This window comes from Marasmius oreades, chromosome 9, assembly GCF_018924745.1.
Source record: "Marasmius oreades isolate 03SP1 chromosome 9, whole genome shotgun sequence".
Lineage (NCBI taxonomy): Eukaryota > Fungi > Basidiomycota > Agaricomycetes > Agaricales > Marasmiaceae > Marasmius > Marasmius oreades.
The window spans coordinates 1,260,405-1,278,471 of NC_057331.1; the positions used below are offsets into that span (position 1 = coordinate 1,260,405).

Genomic DNA, 18,067 nt, shown 5'->3' on the forward strand with positions numbered 1-18,067 from the left:
CTCCTGCGTTAGGAATAATTTTGTGCGTTGGACGAACATTATGTAATAAGGCACCCACAATGATCCACAGTAATCCGTGAGAAAGCTTGTTGCTGTTCCTTCCCTCGCATTTTTTTTTCAAGTTGTTCAAGTTCATCTCCTGCGGGTGAATTCAAAACTAAGAACTCGCGTCGGCCGGTGGACTCTCTGCGTCTTGCACTTAGATTTTTTCGGTTCAACCGACCTTATCTGGTACGTTTCTCATTACTTTTGAATATAAAGCGCATTCATAAGGTGTTATTTGCAGGCTCTGAATTATTGACGTCAAGACGCGGTGTTTTGAAGCAAGACGTACATCTCCCGAGTGTCGGCGAACCTCCTGAGGGGCTGGAATAGGAAAATCGGTATGTTGTTTCCCTTGCCGTCAGACTGACTGTTCGGTCCCGTTCATTATTGTTCCCTGGAAAGCAGTCGATATATATTCGATGCAGTGGAGAAACCCGATTTATACAACAAAATGTCGTTGAATCACCCTGCTTTGGCTAAGGCACGAATATATGAATAAAGCCGGGAGTTTCCTCAGTACCACGCCGTAAGCGAGCGTCCAAGGTCTCTCAATCCAGGATTCCGATCACGCGATAGGCGACAAATACATTCTGGAAAGTTATCTAAGTTACTTCAAGCTTTAGCGTACTCGCGTGTACGACATATCCAAGCGGTTTATTCTTTCCCCGTCTCATCCACCCTTCATCCCTTTGCAATTGCAGTTCATCCGTGACTCTCGGCCTCTCCATCGGTATGCTGAATGCCATTCAGAGGTGGAAATCTTCATGCCCCACGCCCTGAAGCGACGTCCCTTTGTTTACAGTGAAGCTTACCATTGGACAGAGATGGATTCAAATACATTTATGGGGATCTACTGTGCTTGACAGCCTGGGTATGTTGCATAGACGCTCGGATTGGCCTGATAGGCGTTGACGTTGAGTCGCGATTATCATGGATACGGCGCCTGGCACTAGCGAGCTCGTACTTTATTACAGGGGAATATTAAAATGTTCTTCAAGCTAGCCTCCTTGTGTTTCCCTCCCTCTCCTCTCGAAATCCCACTGTCCAAGGAATTACCATGGACCCGTCTGCTCTTACGTCGCCCGAGGCTCTCAAGTCTTTAACAAAAGCTTATGCCCATCTGTATGTCTTTCATGCTTCTGAGATTCCATTACCATCCAACTGAAGAAACGTCACAATAGGTTGGCCAGCAAGTATCATGTTCTAGCATCCACCATTATGCTCTGCTACGACCATATTCTTACCTTTGATGTGCGTCGTTTTGTTAGTGCTTTGGAAATCGCGATGATGCAACCTGAAAAATGGAACCTACCTCCTGACTTCTTCGCCTTGCCCAGGACGAACTTAAATACTTTTGGCAAAGGAAAACGACTTTTCCGTTCTGGCTCTTCCTGACTTTTCGATACGCTTCGCCCATTGTCTCGATTATCAACTTGGTCGCATCACACGAACCTAACTGGGTTGGGGACGCATGTAAAAATTGGATTTGGTTACCAATAGCTATCGGGTCTATTATAAGGTTTGCAACCGGAAGTGAGTCACCTTTGATTACTCTTTCAATACGATAGTACTGAATTCCGATCCGCTCAACAGTTATTATGAGTTAGTGCCTTCATTCAAGTCCGTCTTGGGCCTCGTTAGTAACAATATCTCTCCTTAGTTCTTCGAGTCCACGCAGTTTATGCTGAAGGTCTGATATCCGCGACAAAAATCGTCTCTATTAACTGTTTCTCCCTGGCTCAATCTACTCCCTTACAGCAACCTGGGTGTTGTGGCTCATGCTCCCAATCTTCATTGGACACCTTGTCGTTATGGGGGTACGTTATCCCAGTTTAACCTTGGGGCCGACGCTACCACCATGACAGTTGGTGCTGAACGTTGAACTCTTCTTATAGTGGGCGATCCCAGCGGGTGGTCCTGCAAACCTACCCCCAGGATTCATTGGGTGTATACCCAAACCTAAAGCAGGGACTGGTCTCCGTATGTCTCAAAGTCTTCTTTTAACTCTCAGACTTTTCTAACGCATGTCCGGACTCCGGCCATGGGAATCTGCTCAGGGTTACCTTCAATCTATATTGCAGCCCTGGTATTTGACGCCACGGTATTTGCTTTGACGCTTGGCCGGGCGATATACTATCGTGCTAGTAGTCCATTGATTCCGCTCATGACCTTGGTTATCCGAGACGGAACTTTGTATTTCGCGTAAGTCGACATTCGCTGACATTTCAAATTCACTATTCCCCTGTTTCTGACTTTGGAACAGTGTCATCTTCGTCGTCAACCTAACGAACGGATTCATGATGGCGGTAAGTTCTCTTTTCTGGTTTACAGAAGACGTTAATGGTTAAACTGGACCACTGGCTTGTTCAACTATCCATAGCTCGCTCCGGTAATCTCTCTCCCTCACCGTGATTTTGACTAACGCTCACACCTACTTTTTCCAGCCCGATCTGAGTGTTATCAATGCCCCGTTCGCGTCAATGTCGGTAACTGTATCCGCATTTATCCATCCGTGGTTGCATTTCAGTACTGACTTTTGGGATATCTATTATCCAATCTCCACAGGATAAGAACCATACTAGTCTCTCGGTATGTACTACATTTGAAAACCTTAAGAGCCGCTCCGCTTACCCCTTTCTCTTTACTACACTGTGCAGGCTCATGTTTAACCTCCGTGCTGCCGCCGATACTCAAGTGGTTTCATGCTCCAGCCGTGACCCCCAGAATCACATCATCTTTAGCTCACATGGGGCCACTCAAACGCTAAGCACCTTCGGCGCTGTCGGTCGAACACCGACTTTCTTCAGCTGGATAGGAGCGGATGAGTTTGCGGTACCCTTACCGGATAAAATCTTCAAGTTGGAGGATCCGTCCGCCCCATGGGTGGACGATGGTCGGGATATGGTTGAAGAGTATGAGATGCAATCTGTCACTGCCAATTAGATTCTGGAATTGGCTCTTCTTTTCTTTTATCCTTTAATATGTGTATTTAGTTCTTCGCTGTGATACGATCCTTCTTGTGGTGGTCGTCGCTTCATTGCCTGAAACAGCCTCTATACTACCCCCGAAGGAGGCGACGGTCTACGAGATACTTAAGTTGGGACGGTTCGGTGCCTACTCGAGAACTAGAGCTTCTAGCTGAAGCAGACTTGTTCCCATCACTCTCCCTTCGACAGTCCTTCGGTTCTGTCTCGTTCGTGTTGTCTTCGGCGTTTGGCTGTGAGTTTAACGAGATATTCGGACTCGGAAGGAGGTTGGGACTCTGGAGGGGCTGGCGGGGGACCTGTTCAACTGCTCTGTCAGAAGTAGGTTCTGCTGCCTGCAGAAGGTTGACACACCTGAAACGAAGATAGACTTCAAAGCGTTTGTACACAGAAAGAGTAAATACCTGTGTACAAGGAGAGGACGTCAGGACGTAGGAGAAAACCAGAGATAATAGAGGGAACAAAGGGACGCCGCCGACCTTCAACTTGTGTGCCACCGTCGCCATCGACGACAATGAGCAACATCATGGCGCAACTTTGCCGCCAAATATGTCGGTCAACGTGCATCATGAAAATGGGGAGAGAGGAAAGAGGGAGGGAGGGAAGGATTGGACTTTGATTGGACTTGTGGTAGAGGATTCGGACTTCTGGGGAGTCGGGACTCGTCTTCAGAAGTACCCTGCCATCATCTTCAGTCTCAAGGGCTCATATTTCGTGTCGGAATATATTTGGAAGGTGAGAACAAGAGGAGCAAGTGGAAAAGATAGGGCCAGGGTGAGTTGTGGTCCATGGACACCTCCACCAGACCGGGCTGTAGCAGGCCTCGCGAGACAATTCACAGGTGTTCGTTCGTCGGTGAGCTGGTTCGGTTCGGGTACTAGCAACAGTTCAACGTACATCGTTCTCATAATATGTAATTTCAGATCTCAATTCTTCATGCAACGGATTTGACGAAGTGACAAGAGTCACAACACCCGACACTGGCGAGCATATGCCTTCAGTTTCGTCCCTTGGGCGCGGCCCACTTTCCCTCCATCTCATCATGCCTTGATACTTCTCGACCTTCAGGACACCTACGCCATCAAAAAAAAAGTCAGCAAAGATTAATAAATGTACCATCCAAGAGACATTCGAGAATGACCTTCACGAGGGAACACCCCCGGCCAAACATATTTGATTGTCTACCTTCATAGATGAGCGGGTCTACTACTGTAGCCAACCGTACTCCCATTGCCGAAACGCAATCCTAGACCTCCAGCTGCATGAGCAAGTTTTGGAGGACGCCAGCCATCTCAGGGGATCAAGTTGAGCGAAACGGTGTCTACAGTTTCACAGCAGGAGCCTGAAGAAACACCAAAGAAAAGCACTGAGGAAGAGGAGGAAGAGTACGCCGCCCTTCATCACTGCCGAGTATCAACTGTACACTGAATTACACCTTGCAGCGTCGTAGACTCTAGAGAAGTCTTCGGGCAAATAAAAGTGGGAGATTTCGGGGCTAGAAAAGGATGGGAAAATACCGGGATTGTCTTTTCTTTCGTTTCTAATCATTCTAGTCCACATATGCCAAAGAAAGATGCACTAGTACCCTGCCACCAGAAGCTTTGCCATCCATTCGAAGCATACGGATAAATCTCCAACCCTGTTGAATATACTGGAGCCGTCCGACGAACACAGCAAGGGGTGTATCCTTGCCGAACTTATCTTCCTTTATCGATAATCTACAGAGAGTAAGCATCATGTAAAATGCAACAAAAAGTAAAATAAAAAACAGACCGAATGAACGCCAGTTCATCCTCTACAAACACCCACTCAAATCGTTCGTTCCACATGGCGTCACTCCCTACGCCCACAACGTCGTTGCTTTTTACTGACTTGGATTTCCATTTCTGATTTTGCTTTGCATGGAACAGCTTTGCTTCGACATACGCATGGAAGGAACTCCCTTCATCACCGCTTGGGCAAGGCAATCCGCTAACCCCAATAATCTCAGCACTCAAACATACACGTCTTCTCGTTCCCTTATCCGCGTCACCCCCGCCGCTGAGCATGTGTCTCGGTTTGAGAACCCATCCAGGAGTGCCGACGAACATAGCCTCATTAAATTGCGTACCCTTGTCGTACTTTTGCCAATTGAGAGAGACGATTTGGGAGCCATTGCGCCAGACCGTGAGTGGATTCATATTCTTAGATGTGATGCGTAGACCGCTCGGGTAGACTCGATGTAGATACCTCTCGGCGTTGACGATCAAATGGAGGAGCGAGGCTGGAAGTAGTGAGAGAAGGGAGGGCTCTGAGATGTTGATTAGGATGTTTCGTGGACCTGTAAGGTCTTTGATTCATTGTTCAGTATAAAAACGGTGGAAGGGAGTAATATAGGTACCATACCTTGATGGAGCCAGTCTTTCTGGGGCTTCATGCTTCGTGCGTAAAAACCCATCTCAGCAAGGTCATCCGAGATGAGACCTTTGGCTTCACGCCCCGTTACTGGCTTGGGAGCATCATCGTCATCGTCCGATGATGATGATGAAGACGAGGATGAATCCTCTGTTGGACAGGTTTTCAGAGGACAGTATTCGACCTGAATAATATCCATGTCAACTCTGTAGTAGGGAAACAGCGGGTTTGAGGTAATGGTCACCATGAGTAAAATTCTGCCACGGACATCTTTCGGTGAGACGAAGTCAAGATCCCCTAGCTTTCCGTGAACAAGCTTATTGCCCCAGACTTCCTTCATGACCTGTACAAGCTCTGCTTGACCTGCAATATCGACATGACACTCCAGGCTAACAAGAACGGGCCAATCTCCCTCGCGTACTGCATTGCCGATGGCAACGCAGACACTACGGAAGGTGACGCTCTTACTGAAAGTATGCCCATGTGTGACGATAAGACCTTTGGAGCTTGGCCAAACGTCTATTTCAACACAACGACCGTTTCGAGAGATGATATGTGAGTATGAGGCGGCTGAGGAGCGGCCCATGAGCTGTCCAGAGAGTAAATACGTATTGTGAGACGACCTGTATTGAAAGGCTTGGATGAGTACATCATAACATTGTGTGCCTGCACATACGATATAAAGTAGTGTGTAAGAGGAAAAGAGTCGTCAACTTCGGGTGGAATCAAGAATGCGGATCGTTCTATTTCATCGAGGGACTATGTTCCTGAGTCAGTTTCCTCCTTGGTTGTCCCTTCGAATGAACACCGACTTACAAGGTTCCGAGAATCCATGAACCCCGAGATCGCTGGACTGACATAGGTGTGCTCATCGGGTGGTCGGATATTGTGAGCGGTGTCAACCCGATAGACTTCAAGTTGCCCCTTTTCCTCGTCTTGAGTTTCTGCCATTATTCGTATGGAAGTGAATTCTGGGCCGTTCCAGCTGTCAGTCTTGTTTGACTAGTGACGTTGACTTCGGGTTTGCTAGGAACCAGAGATAGGGAGCCTCCCAAGAAACCCTTCCTTCCCAATAAATAAATCCCTTGTGTGTGTGATAATTCAGACGGAACGAAAGCGATGAGCTATCAATGAAAAGGCGGAGAGTATTGAATGTCACGGTACTAATACTTTCCAGCGGGCCACCATTTGAAACCATCGCTCGGTTAGTCAGCAAACAGGGGCAGTGCTTGCGACTCCGTACTACACCGCTATTGTCAGGCGGGTGTAACTCATCTTGAACCATCATGACAGAGACAAAGGTGTGTGGCCAGCGGATACTTGTCCACTCCACGCTGAGTTCTATCTAGCTCGACATGTCTCGAGCCCTAGGCGCTGCTTTCCTCAGTCACCAAGTTGAACAACTTGAGAAGTCGCTATCGAAAGGCGCCTCCTCGGGAAATTGGAGAGATCGACGATATACTCAACATAACAACAATCTATATTCTTCAGGAGCCAATAAGAAAGCTCCCAGCTCTCCCAAGAATGCCAACAGCCGAAAGAAAGTGAACGAAGCACAGGCGATTGGTGTGCGAGAGGCTCCTTCGGAGGCAGGAAGTAATAGGAGAAAATCCAGGGAGGAGTCGGAAAAGGATGCGGATATTATTGTGGTTGATGCCAGTGTGCTGGTACATTCTTTAAACCAGCTGAAGAAATGGAGCAGGAATGGCAGGAATGAGGTGGTTATCGTACCACTTGAAGGTGAGATCATGTCTCGATTCAAAGATCTAGAACCGAAGCTGACTCGATCTTTAGCTTTGACTTCGCTTGACCTTCTAAAGAAGGGCAATAACTCGGTCGCCCAGAAAGCCAGAGCTGCCTCTCGCATCCTTGAAGCGCAAGTTGGCAGTAATCCTCGCATTAGAGTTCAGCAGGATGATGCATTCGTATTGTGGGACAAAATCCATTTCGCCGACAAATCAGCAGACGAGAAGAGTTCCCCTCAAAGTCCCCCGGAATGGGTCCGTAAGACGATCTGCTGTGCTCGATGGGAAGCGGACAACGCTAAAGAAACTTTGCCGTCCGTCAATAACGCCAAAGTCGTTCTTGCCACTTGTGCCCCATCCATCGGCTCGCCACAATTTTCTACCGTCAAACTTTCTCAAGACAATCACAACAGTATGCTTTCACCTGTTCCTGGCCCTTCACCCTTCCACGCGAACAAACATGAGCCCCGCGTTGCCGGCGTTCAGGTCGCCCACTGGGCTGCTAAAGCTGGCCTAGAGGTTCTCAAGGTTGAACCTACCGCGATGCAGCCTAATCCCAATAATCACGCTCGTTCGTCCTCAGAGGATGAAAAGCCCAAGCGTGTCTCCATCAAAGGACCCGCACGTCGTGGTGGTCCTCCCCATAATTCTAGGGCGGATGTGGACAAGCTTCGGGGAGGCCTTGTTGAGCGCTCTCCTGCTGTTTTGACAATGATGGAGAGGGTCAAACGTCCGGACAGTAAGGCCATACGAGTTCTCGCCCGAGGCGAAAAACTCGATCCTTGAGTTCAAGGTCAGAGAGCCGTTACAAGTCGCCATTGTCATCAATATACCGATGAAGCGTTCCGAATATTCTCGGGAGTTGTCTTTTCAGCCCCCAAACATATCATCACACCTGCCATCATATCGCTTCATTACGGTTGTCTCCGGTTGTCAGTTCATCCACCCGACTCTTTTCTTTTCTTCACTCTCTCTCACTCTCACTGGATTTCCTGGATATGGAGTTGGGTTTGGAGCGAGTTGCGTGTTTGAATGTTCTATAGGTATGTGAAAACCATGAAAACCGCGGATCTTCCCTAACTCACCTTCTGATAGATGAAAATGAGTAATTGTTAACAACTCGTTCTGGCTTCCTGATCTGGTGACGGTGAAAACGGACAAACCTTCCAATTACCTCGTCCTTTACCGGTTTTGTCTATATCTCAGAGATTGGCGGACTTGGACAGCCTCTTTCGTTGATGCGAAGACTTTTTACGGGAACGACGTGTATCTGGCGGTTGTGGCAACTTGGATACTTTTCATCCTCCTATGTTCCTGACCCCTTGACTTTCATCCTTTAGACAGTTCTCATATGATTCACGATATGGATAATTGATACTTCCCCCTTGTGTTACTTTTTCGGTCATATTCTTACTTTTCCCCCTCGGCTTTCCGACAAACGCCGTTTGATACATGACATGGTTCCACGCTGTACTTATGGCTGTAAATACAAATATTTTTCTCATTTCGCTCATGAAAGCATGCTGTCTAATATGAGGATCTAATATGGCTAAAGAATTCTACAACACGGTCTCATCCGAGTACTATGATATTATTTTACAAAAGAAACAGAATATATCTTGTATCGTACTACTGTAAGTAACTTAAACTACGGGCTGGCAGTCCGTTAGTCCAACCATATACGTGCTCTTGAATTTGTCATTTACGAAGGTCCCCGTCTTCCGGTATGATAGAAATAGGCTGACGCGAGTGTTAAGAAGGATCCAACAAACATGAATGACTACGAGGGTTATCTGTTAGTGATCAACTTTTGCGTGGTGAAGGATGCCACTCACGGCTGACACCGCAACCGATCTAATCCAGGCAAAATCTTTTCCTAAAACTGCTCCTTGAAGTGGTGCCGAGACGAGGATACTACAGCCAACAGCGCCCAAACACACACCAGCTCGTGCCCTAATTAAGTTTGAGACTTCTCACAGAGAAGGTTGTTCATATCGAGAAGAGACTCACCCTATTTCAGATGGAGATTTTGACAACACCGCGGTAGCTGTGATGGATAAAGATAGAACTAGAATACCCGGTGATTAGTTGGGTATAAGGTGGCTTGGGAGGAGAAAACATACAAGCTCCTGAAAATATTCCATACAAGACTGCGACCACAGCTAACGACGCGATATTTTTGCTGGAGGAGGGGGATGTCAATTATTTCAATCTCGACATGAATCGAATAACGATGATCGTGAACAACTTACACTGCCAATACGACCCAGATGAGTGCCGCGGTAGTGAAGAGACATGGAACCAGAACGGGAAACAGTCCCAATCCATCCGCCAAGTAATTGGCTATCAAACGTCCGACCACACCAGAACCGTTCAAAACAGCGATCTGTTCAATGTCTTTAATCAGCATAATATCGAATTCCCGCAGAACCGAGATGAACGGACACAATAGAATGCAAAGCTTGAGTCAATGTTTTGCTGGACTGCGTAAAGTTGGAGATAGATGACTATCACGAGGTCAGTTGTGAGGCTTTGCCGTCGAAGAGGAAAGATTATGACTCACTCGGGAAAAAAAAGCCAAAGAATGAGATAACCCCCCTGAGGATGAGCTCAGTCAATGCAAATCACAGAAGCGTCTTGGAAAAGTCTCCTACCCGATTACAAAGGCCATGAATGCGGGATCCTTGAAGAATTTCATGAAAGGTGTTTTCCGCGGGGGCGGGAGCTTTCTAGCCGGCAACCGAATGAGAAGATTTCCCACTACCAGGCCACCAAGCGATATGTATCCTGACGCGCGGACTGCTTGCGGAAAGCCAATCGAGTAGATTAGACGACTATTGGTAGGATGTCATTTCTCGGTTTCTAATAACGAGAACGCATATCCTACTTACTTCAAGACTATGTAAAAGGAAAAATCAAGATGTGGCGTCAAGGAAAAGAAATCTTGACAAACCGATTGGATAAACGATACTGCCAACGGAAGAGCCAGTCAAGGCGATGCCATAGGCAAAGCTTCTTCTGCGAGTGAAGTGCCTGCTCACGATCGTCGTCGCATGCAGCTGAATACAACCGACGCCAATACCCATACCGAGACCTTGAGTTAGAAAGACCTAAGGAATGCATAGAGTATCTATATGAGGAGTTAAAACACAAAGGCGAGTCTGAAATACCTGGTAATATTGGTCCGGCTTTGTGAGGGAAAGCATATAAAGGCTAGCCTTTCGTCAGTAAGCAAGATTTTGCAAATGGTAGCTGGGTACCACACCAAAAAATGAAAAGCACCGATCCCGCCCTTATGACGGAATGTACATATCCTGCATCAAACAGCCGTCCCGCTGGTAGACCTAACAGAAATGGTAGCGCCAATTGAAGGCTTCCCATCCATCTAAACGTGGCGTCAGAAAGGCCCCTCGTCATTGTTAACGCAGTGAAAAACGTACGCAATGCTGCTGGTGCTGGACGACGGGAGGTATATTCGTGTGTAGTAGTCTTGAGGAACATGGATCAATCCTGAGTAGTGATATTCCCGTCAACACTTGGCTTACCTTGGTAGACACCCCAAGAGTACAAGTAGCTAAAGGAAAATTGAACGGTAAGTGGCATACGCGTATCGTCCGACTGGAGAACATACCCAAGGCTGCTGAAGAGGACGAACCACCTAATAATGGATGAACGGTGAGTAAGTAACGACGTAACTTCAACGAGCCTGTACTAACGATCCTGCTACTGTTGACCATCCTCGAGTCCCACCGTCTACTATTACAGGCTGCGGTTCTTCTCCCTTCTCTTCGACTTGAATGATGTCTGGTTTTGTTTCGCCAGCCTCGGATGGCGGCACAGACATGGTACGAACAATTGAAGACAGCTCGGTCTTCCCCCCGATAGAGTCATTACTGGCAGTTCGTTTCTCGCTACTCGCGAGTGGTGGAGGCATGGTGCTAGGGGAAGGTGTACTGCGAGCCATCTCAAACTGATGTGTGTGAGCATCATTAGTTATATTTGTCTTTCCGTCCTATCAGTGAAAGTTAGCACGGGAAACCCGAGATAGGCGGTAACCAAAAAACCGTTCTCACCATATCTTTCCCAGTCTCAGTTGCACTGGATGTTGGACACTCGTGGGTGGTTGACCAGGAAGATTAGTAACAGAACGATGGGGCTTTAAGAATTATTTCCTCTTACTCACACAGGCACATGTTATGTTACTCCCGCATCATTACCTTCCCTCTCGAATCGAACATGGGGGAAGTCGATCTGCAAAAAGGAGACAGGGTTAACCGGGTTATATGGAGTAACTGAGTCCGTGACATGTGTGGAATGATTGAGAGCGAGGCTATAACCATTGAATCCGAGGACATGCGTCGCCACCATGGAAGAAGAAGCAGAGTTGAGTAAGCAGCGTCTATATGTTGTTTCCAGACGGGAAGATCAAGTTCATCTGGAAAGATTTCTTTGAAACCCGAACACCCCGCCACGGAATGTTCCGTGTCAATGTCGAGGCATCTACAGTTGCTTTTAGTTCAATAATGAAGGAAGATAGCGCGAGCGTTGGCTTACTGTATTATAAGTCCAGTCCAGGCAACCGCCTCAGGACATGATGCACGCAGTGTGAGTTGGGTCCATCAATCCATGCGTTGTTCCGATTCCACTTCGCACGTGGTGCATTACGTTATTTAGGGCGCTTATGGGTCCACACACCCAGAGTTGACTGGCTTCTTTTCAATCCGGACTTTTGGTCGATGGTATCTACCAACTTTTGGTTCTACGCAGCAAAAATGTAAGGAGGAGCTGGCGGAGGAATTGAACCGTAGCAGAAATGACCGTTACTGCATCAACTCCAAAAGCTAACCGAATTCGGTCCGTCCGGAGAGCGGCAGGTGTTTTCTCCGACATAGTAAACAGCGTCCTCATGTTAACACTACCGTTATCATTCATGCCATCGGTCATTATATTGCTGTAAAGACCTGCGCTGAGAGCAATGGAAGCATACTCTTAAGTCGTGTTCGCAAATTGTGAATATATATGTATATCATCATAACTTTTTATCGCATCAGATGGTTTTCAAAATCGGTTGGGTATCTGAACGCGTGCACAAGGGATATAAGTATCTAAGTCGTTGGACACCAACACTTCCACCTCGTTCTCAATGCGTGGACATGCAAATATTCAACCATAACCAAACACTATCCCGAATAGATCCTTCCAACTTCGCTTGATCATAATGTTGGAGCCGCCCCCATACTCCCGAGCTAGCCATTCCAGATATTGCTCGTCAGAGGTACTATACGGCCCAAGTTCAAAGGTAAGAACATCCTTTGGTGTTAACACAATGTTATTTCCGTCACGATCCTCGGGTGCAGAAAGGAACGATTCCAAAATTGATAATTGGAATAATGTGTGGGCATGGAAAGTTTGAAGGAGGGCTAAGGTTGTCCGTAACTGGCTATCATCTCGTTCGTCAGAGTGATGAGAGGGGGCGTGTGGAGGAAGACTGGGATTAGATCCAGATACGGTTTGTGATGGGCTTTTCGTTGACATGGAGGTTACTGTCCCTTGGCCACTGGACCAAGACATCGCACTTGAACGTCGCATAGATCTGGATGTGGTCGCGGGCGCGGGCCTCCCTTCAATACCTTGTCCTAAGTTACGCATCTGCCCCCCCTCACTGAGTCCATCATAAGAGAGATCGTCATCTCCTTCTAGGCGAACGGTACCCCAATTTCTTGCACCATTCGCCGTAGAGTAAGATGCAGTCGAATTACCGCGCCACGATCCCATCCAAAGCCCAGCACAGACTAGGCAGACATCTTCGTACACTCGCCAAACATCGGTCCAAGCTGCGACATATTGCGATTTTAAGGCATCGCTAGGATTTAAGGGTGAACAACAACCGCCGGGGTGGGAACATGAAGGGTCTAGTTGCAGAATGCGATCTAGTTCATTCCACTGTGGACAAGGTGAATTAGACGATCATGAGACTGGAAAGCGTCGAACCCACTAATTTTACATCGCTCCAAGCGAAACGGATGGTTGACAAACGATGAGTAGGTCCTCTGGCGGTGGTTGGTTCTGTAGCTCGTGAAGAATAAAAAGTCGGGCGTGTCGATTTATTGGGCGTGGAGGTTGTTAGATCAATTAAGAGATCGTAGTGTGAGGGTTTCTCGAGGAAAATGGCATCAGTTGTGCCTACCGAGATGAAAATCAGCGTCATGAAAATCGTCAACGACACAAAACTCACAAGCGATCCAACCTCGTCCTGTCTGAGTCTCAGCTTGTAACTTGTCAAGGTCGGACAAAGTTATCATTCCGAGCACACTTATTGGTTCTCTATTCTTGCCAACCAAACGACCAAGCCTGCTACTGCTGGCACACTCAGGTGATGGTTCAACCTGTTCTTCGTAGCAGAAGTCTGCTGCTATCTGACAAAGAATACACGCCGCTTCGACAGGTGGGAGGGTGTATATTAGTATCCTCTTGCGGCCGACAACATGTTTATAGAGAGTGAGTGTCGATGGGCCAAGTATACGCAATAGATGTGGGAGGTGGAGGGTTGGATTGGAATGTGAACGATCCGAGTCGTCCTGCAGAGCCCTTTAGTAAGTAGAAGTTAAGTTGAGAGAGTATCGCGCACCCCATCAAGTTCATAACTCCAACCTTTCCATGAGCCTTCCCCTGCCCCTCCCGTGTCGATGCCCCGAAACCTGTGAGCTTCGAAATAACGTTGCGATGGGCCCCAGTCTGCTTTGGACGGTGCAAGAGGGTTGGAGAGTTCATTTCTTGAATAGAGCATTGCAATGAGGTCCTGAAGGGCAGAAATATGTAACCAAGGTTTCGGTCGTGCAGATTTCGCAACTAGGATGCCCAAGGAAGATAAACGAAAGCCGCGTTGTCCCTCTTCGGCGGTCTTTACCCTCCTAAACGCACATATCCCTTGATGACCATTGTTCGAAAAGTATCTGCAGCAATCCAAATAAAACATTGGACAGAAAGCCACGACGGATACGCGGAAAGCACTGACATTACGTCTTGATCGACCAGATGTAGTCCACTAGGAAGCGTGCTGAACTCGAGATTATCGAGTTCGATATCTGAACCGATTTCAGAGAGGGGGGAGTCTAGCTAAATGAACTGAAACGAACCGTCGCTCGCCTTCAAGGACCAATCTATGACATTACCCCTGGTAGGATGAAATGAGGCATGGAAAATCGCGACTAGTAGATCGTTTAAGAAGTTTGAGACTCATAAAATAGTGAATGTGCACACCTAAATCTTGTGGGGACTTGTGTCTAGAGTCAAAACCGTCCATCGAGGGCCGGAGTGATGGTCGAGAAGGAAAAACTCGCGCGGGAATTCGTCGAAAGATCCGTTGGCGTCGCGTTGCCTGTCACACAGTGGTCTTATTTGTCACACCTGCTCGACCTCGGACCCCTCCTTTTGTCCGAAGGCTTCCTTTGCAACTTGCTCAATGTCCTCAACTTCATCGCAGCCGCAGGTGATCAATCTCTCCGATCTGGACATGAACCAGCTTGGCGATGTACGCAGACAATTAGAAGAAGTAACTTGTCCCGATTTCTCATGGTCTACACGGATCTGATAGCGTTGAACAGGAATTGAATCATCTCACAAATTCATTCACCCAATTGAAGCAAGCTCAGGCAAAATTCAAAGCATGCATGGAAAATGTGAATGAATTGAAGCCCCAAAATGAAGGTTTGTGCGCACTAGTTGAAAAGCCATTGTTATTTGGCTCATACGGTTTCATAGACAAACCCATTCTCGTTCCGTTAACGAATTCTCTTTACGTACCGGGGAAAATATCAAACGCTGAACATGTTCTGGTCGATATTGGGACGGGTTACTTCGTCAAGAAAGTCAGTAATCGTTATCCTTGTGCGCATGCAGGACACTTAATGCGATGAGGTTACAGACAAGAGAAGAAGCGATATCCCATTACAAAAGCAAGGTTGAATACATACGAACAAACCTAGAAACACTGGAGGACGCTATACAGAAGAAGAAGGATAATGTGAACGCTGTCATAAGTGTATTGCAGGCGAAGTTAAAAGCCCAGACACAACCTCAGAATACAACAAAGGCTTGATGGGGGACTTGGCCTCCTGGGGGAATTACAGCAGACCGACCAGAGCCCAGAGCCACCTCTCGAAAATCATGCGCTTATCACACCCGGAAATGGAGGTCCAGTTGGCATTCAGCTCCAGTATCCTTCAATCATCGCGTTCAGATTTCATCCCTTTTGGTGTACACCAAATAGCGGAGAAACGTCAAACTCCTTGTGACCACAGGACTCGATTATATTGCTTGTTATCCTTTGGTGGGATCGAATACAGGGTATCCTAATGTTAATATTGGTTTGCCTTATCATCGTGAACTCAGTTCCGTTGACAAGAATCACAGTACCCATCACTGTGCCTTAGCTCAACCAATCTACTGCTCGTTTACTCCAACTAAGCATCAGCGTTTTTATCGCATTGTTAGCAACATGCGATATGATGGATATCACGGCGCCGGCATCGACTGGAGTGAACTGCATCCTCGAGGTTGGGGCAGTGTACTTCATTCAAAGGATGGCGTCTTGCACTCACGATCCAATCTCAGTTCCTTTTTGGTCCTTCGACTGGAACTTTCTGCGTAGTGCGATGTTCAATCGTCCTGTGCAGCCTATTCCGAGTCAAAGTTACTCTACTCTCACATCCGAAGTCGCATCTTTCCGCGCCACTCAGCGTCATTATCTCACAGACTTGTACCCTGAAAGGACACAAACAAGGCGGACGCGCGACGTGGCGACGATGATTCTTGTCAATTAAGAATATGTAAGACTCTCCTCTGGACACCCCCCCCCCCCCCAAAACAGTAACGCAGCATTCTTCGGAAGCCAGTTCGATAGACCACATGTATAAAGCAAGTATAAAGGGTTCATTTGCGGCGGAGAACGACACCCAGCCGGGAAGTGAAGCGTCATGAATCGAAGTAAGTAAAGCGTTGGCCTGTAGTAGAACTCCACTGATTGATTCATGGCAGTGCCAAGATCTCATATGGGTGGCTGCTACACTGGAGGGTTGCAGTGCTCACCTTCAGGTAGCCTCACCATCGATATTTCGTCAATATCATGTACAGTTAAACTACAGCAATGTCGAGGGGGACACGTCTGCGATTGAAACGTCTTTTCCGGCCAATGTATCAATTACCAACAGTACAGATTACCTTGGACCTGGGAGGTCTAGGCGGAAGTGGAAGTGATGTTGATTTCATGAGAACCGGGGAGCCCTATTGCGAGCTACACTTGGATCACAGTTCGACTGTTGGATCCGACCCTCGTCGTACGTTCAATTCGCGTTCCAAAGGAGTTTCCTTGTTACATACTCCATCAATCCGCTCAGTCTCCAGGTATACACCATTCGACCCTGTGATTTCGTTTTACGAGTCTACGGAACAACGGTTAGAACAAGGGTTAAATGTGGGATGCACTACCTCCTGTCATTGAAATTAACTACTCCGACGTCATGAGTTCTGCCGGCTTATACGGCAAGGCAAATTAGCGGATCTGGGTGCTCAGAGGAGAACTGCGTTCTTGCTCACATGAATGCTGATTACACGGCTGGACATGTTAAAGATCAACGATGCTCATGGGAGGGATACGGCCTAAGGTTCAGCACTGAGGATTTTCGTAAGTCTTTTCTGATTTCGCCCCCTGCAAGCTAATATCGATATCCGAATTCAAGGTACGGATCCGCCCTCGGTGCGTTTGCAGCTATGTCCCCCGGCGTGAGCATATTATGTTCTCCATCGTCAATCTATGTTCTCGTCGGAGCATGACGGTATCAGGACAAGGTTCATTGATTGGTTACTGACGAAGTTATGGCCGAGTACGCGCATTAGGGTTCTCTAAAGCTGTTCCGGAATTTCCGCTGATCATATCCTTTTGTACAGTGAGATGTTTGGGTAAGAAAACACCTACAATGGTTCTTCAAAGCATCATGCCACGAAGACGGCCCGGAAGCTTGTGCCTTCCACGAACCCTCCATCAAAGCAACGGAAAACAAGCCCAACGGAATCACAAATCCTTGAGCGAACCCCCTCTTCCCGTTCAAAGCGATTTATGAGTTTCATCCTCACCTGAGGGCTACAACCTACTAGTGTCGTTCATTTGTCCCTCATAGCTAATATACAGTATTTCTTTCCTTTCATAACGGTGAGATGGGAATCGAATGCCGCGATTTGTAATATACTTACCTTCGATGAGGGATCGACGAAGTGTTTCAACCTCGTTGTCCTTTGGGTCTTCACGATTCGTCTCCGCCATTGGATGATCCGAATTCCGAACATTACTGAAGAAAGGTGTAACGGAAAAATCATTAAGTTGAGACTGAGTCGCTGCCCAGTGCCAGCTACTATTCCGCTTCTGTGGCCGCCAGATTGGTAGCCTTTGTGTAACGAAATATCGACGGTGTTCAATCTCCTCGAGACACATCGACAACAACTAAAGACATAAAACGAACCGGTTGTCATCGTTATCGTCTGGATCCGAGAAGTCTTCAAGCTTCAAGCTTTCACTGTCAGAATGACCTGCGTGACAATACTGTATTAGCCGGTCCGGACCGGCCTGTTATAGCGCCCGTCTCGCAGGTTCAACAAGTGCATCTTTTGGATAAATTAGTCAAGACACGGGGTTCGAACGTCCAGGAGTCGTAAAGCAGAAAAGCAGTGACCGGAACTAAAAGACGGTACGCAAAGAGAATGAGAACCAAGCTGGCAGTAAAAACCCTGTTGGTTGGCTTTCCCCTTTAACCATCCTACCCTCCCTCGACGCCTCTTTCCCCCCGGACCACGCGACTATCCGCCGTGTTTTCTCCACAAAGACGGGTATTCGAGGTTACATCGCTC

At 47.5% G+C, this 18,067-nt stretch overlaps 7 protein-coding genes across 7 annotated transcripts; 3 read left to right on the forward strand and 4 right to left on the reverse strand.

The window, feature by feature from the left end:
- Positions 1-92: 92 nt before the first annotated feature.
- On the forward strand, positions 93-2,988 carry E1B28_013313 (uncharacterized protein; the record flags this gene model as incomplete). Its single annotated transcript, XM_043158461.1, has 19 exons — positions 93-231; positions 287-383; positions 451-571; positions 622-679; positions 747-775; positions 848-958; positions 1,020-1,167; positions 1,227-1,296; positions 1,383-1,578; positions 1,639-1,647; positions 1,706-1,735; positions 1,804-1,862; positions 1,941-2,025; positions 2,103-2,247; positions 2,309-2,351; positions 2,426-2,434; positions 2,490-2,527; positions 2,611-2,634; positions 2,703-2,988. Exons 7-19 carry the CDS (start codon positions 1,103-1,105, stop codon positions 2,986-2,988), a joined length of 1,059 nt encoding a protein of 352 aa, XP_043003808.1. The 5' UTR covers positions 93-231; positions 287-383; positions 451-571; positions 622-679; positions 747-775; positions 848-958; positions 1,020-1,102.
- A 1,567-nt stretch (positions 2,989-4,555) lies between these two features.
- E1B28_013314 (uncharacterized protein) lies at positions 4,556-6,577 on the reverse strand. The gene is made up of 6 exons (XM_043160829.1): positions 6,240-6,577; positions 6,100-6,182; positions 5,668-6,046; positions 5,415-5,607; positions 4,803-5,358; positions 4,556-4,747 (listed from the first exon to the last, which is right to left on the reverse strand). The coding sequence occupies exons 1-6, from the start codon at positions 6,372-6,374 to the stop codon at positions 4,579-4,581; spliced, it is 1,515 nt and encodes a 504-aa protein (XP_043003809.1). The 5' UTR covers positions 6,375-6,577; the 3' UTR covers positions 4,556-4,578.
- A 122-nt stretch (positions 6,578-6,699) lies between these two features.
- On the forward strand, positions 6,700-8,592 carry E1B28_013315 (uncharacterized protein). Its single transcript, XM_043158462.1, has 4 exons — positions 6,700-6,724; positions 6,773-7,163; positions 7,218-8,211; positions 8,264-8,592. Exons 1-3 carry the CDS (start codon positions 6,710-6,712, stop codon positions 7,952-7,954), a joined length of 1,143 nt encoding a protein of 380 aa, XP_043003810.1. The 5' UTR covers positions 6,700-6,709; the 3' UTR covers positions 7,955-8,211; positions 8,264-8,592.
- Positions 8,593-8,870: 278 nt separating this feature from the next.
- E1B28_013316 (uncharacterized protein) lies at positions 8,871-9,866 on the reverse strand (the record flags this gene model as incomplete). The annotated part of the gene is made up of 8 exons (XM_043158463.1): positions 8,871-8,948; positions 9,004-9,121; positions 9,179-9,236; positions 9,292-9,350; positions 9,421-9,554; positions 9,614-9,675; positions 9,732-9,766; positions 9,823-9,866. 8 exons carry the CDS (start codon positions 9,864-9,866, stop codon positions 8,871-8,873), a joined length of 588 nt encoding a protein of 195 aa, XP_043003811.1.
- Positions 9,867-10,083: 217 nt separating this feature from the next.
- Positions 10,084-11,778, reverse strand: E1B28_013317 (uncharacterized protein; the record flags this gene model as incomplete). Its single annotated transcript, XM_043158464.1, has 10 exons — positions 11,723-11,778; positions 11,352-11,668; positions 11,242-11,280; positions 10,885-11,180; positions 10,800-10,826; positions 10,714-10,742; positions 10,609-10,657; positions 10,434-10,553; positions 10,339-10,381; positions 10,084-10,278 (listed from the first exon to the last, which is right to left on the reverse strand). Exons 3-10 carry the CDS (start codon positions 11,242-11,244, stop codon positions 10,084-10,086), a joined length of 762 nt encoding a protein of 253 aa, XP_043003812.1. The 5' UTR covers positions 11,245-11,280; positions 11,352-11,668; positions 11,723-11,778.
- Positions 11,779-12,163: 385 nt separating this feature from the next.
- Positions 12,164-14,502, reverse strand: E1B28_013318 (uncharacterized protein). The gene is made up of 7 exons (XM_043158465.1): positions 14,429-14,502; positions 14,305-14,376; positions 14,184-14,253; positions 13,797-14,121; positions 13,404-13,746; positions 13,164-13,351; positions 12,164-13,111 (listed from the first exon to the last, which is right to left on the reverse strand). Exons 1-7 carry the CDS (start codon positions 14,469-14,471, stop codon positions 12,332-12,334), a joined length of 1,821 nt encoding a protein of 606 aa, XP_043003813.1. The 5' UTR covers positions 14,472-14,502; the 3' UTR covers positions 12,164-12,331.
- A 62-nt stretch (positions 14,503-14,564) lies between these two features.
- Positions 14,565-15,626, forward strand: E1B28_013319 (uncharacterized protein). Its single transcript, XM_043158466.1, has 4 exons — positions 14,565-14,720; positions 14,773-14,875; positions 14,930-15,036; positions 15,093-15,626. Exons 1-4 carry the CDS (start codon positions 14,631-14,633, stop codon positions 15,264-15,266), a joined length of 474 nt encoding a protein of 157 aa, XP_043003814.1. The 5' UTR covers positions 14,565-14,630; the 3' UTR covers positions 15,267-15,626.
- Positions 15,627-18,067: the final 2,441 nt, after the last annotated feature.

Excerpts from the sequence above, each read along its gene's own strand:
- E1B28_013314 (XM_043160829.1), bottom strand. The coding sequence starts at position 6,374 with ATGGCAGAAACTCAAGACGAGGAAAAGGGGCAACTTGAAGTCTATCGG. Across the intron at positions 5,359-5,414 it reads GAAAGACTGGCTCCATCAAG|ACCTTACAGGTCCACGAAAC; the intron begins GTATGGTACCTA and ends AATGAATCAAAG. Across the intron at positions 4,748-4,802 it reads GATGAACTGGCGTTCATTCG|ATTATCGATAAAGGAAGATA; the intron begins GTCTGTTTTTTA and ends TACTCTCTGTAG.
- E1B28_013315 (XM_043158462.1), top strand. Across the intron at positions 7,164-7,217 it reads GGTTATCGTACCACTTGAAG|CTTTGACTTCGCTTGACCTT; the intron begins GTGAGATCATGT and ends CTCGATCTTTAG.
- E1B28_013318 (XM_043158465.1), bottom strand. The coding sequence starts at position 14,471 with ATGGACGGTTTTGACTCTAGACACAAGTCCCCACAAGATTTAG. Across the intron at positions 13,352-13,403 it reads AGGACGAGGTTGGATCGCTT|GCACAACTGATGCCATTTTC; the intron begins GTGAGTTTTGTG and ends TCATCTCGGTAG. Across the intron at positions 13,112-13,163 it reads CTTGGAGCGATGTAAAATTA|TGGAATGAACTAGATCGCAT; the intron begins GTGGGTTCGACG and ends CCTTGTCCACAG.
- E1B28_013319 (XM_043158466.1), top strand. The coding sequence starts at position 14,631 with ATGTCCTCAACTTCATCGCAGCCGCAGGTGATCAATCTCTCCGATCTG. Across the intron at positions 14,721-14,772 it reads TACGCAGACAATTAGAAGAA|GAATTGAATCATCTCACAAA; the intron begins GTAACTTGTCCC and ends AGCGTTGAACAG. Across the intron at positions 14,876-14,929 it reads ATTGAAGCCCCAAAATGAAG|ACAAACCCATTCTCGTTCCG; the intron begins GTTTGTGCGCAC and ends ACGGTTTCATAG.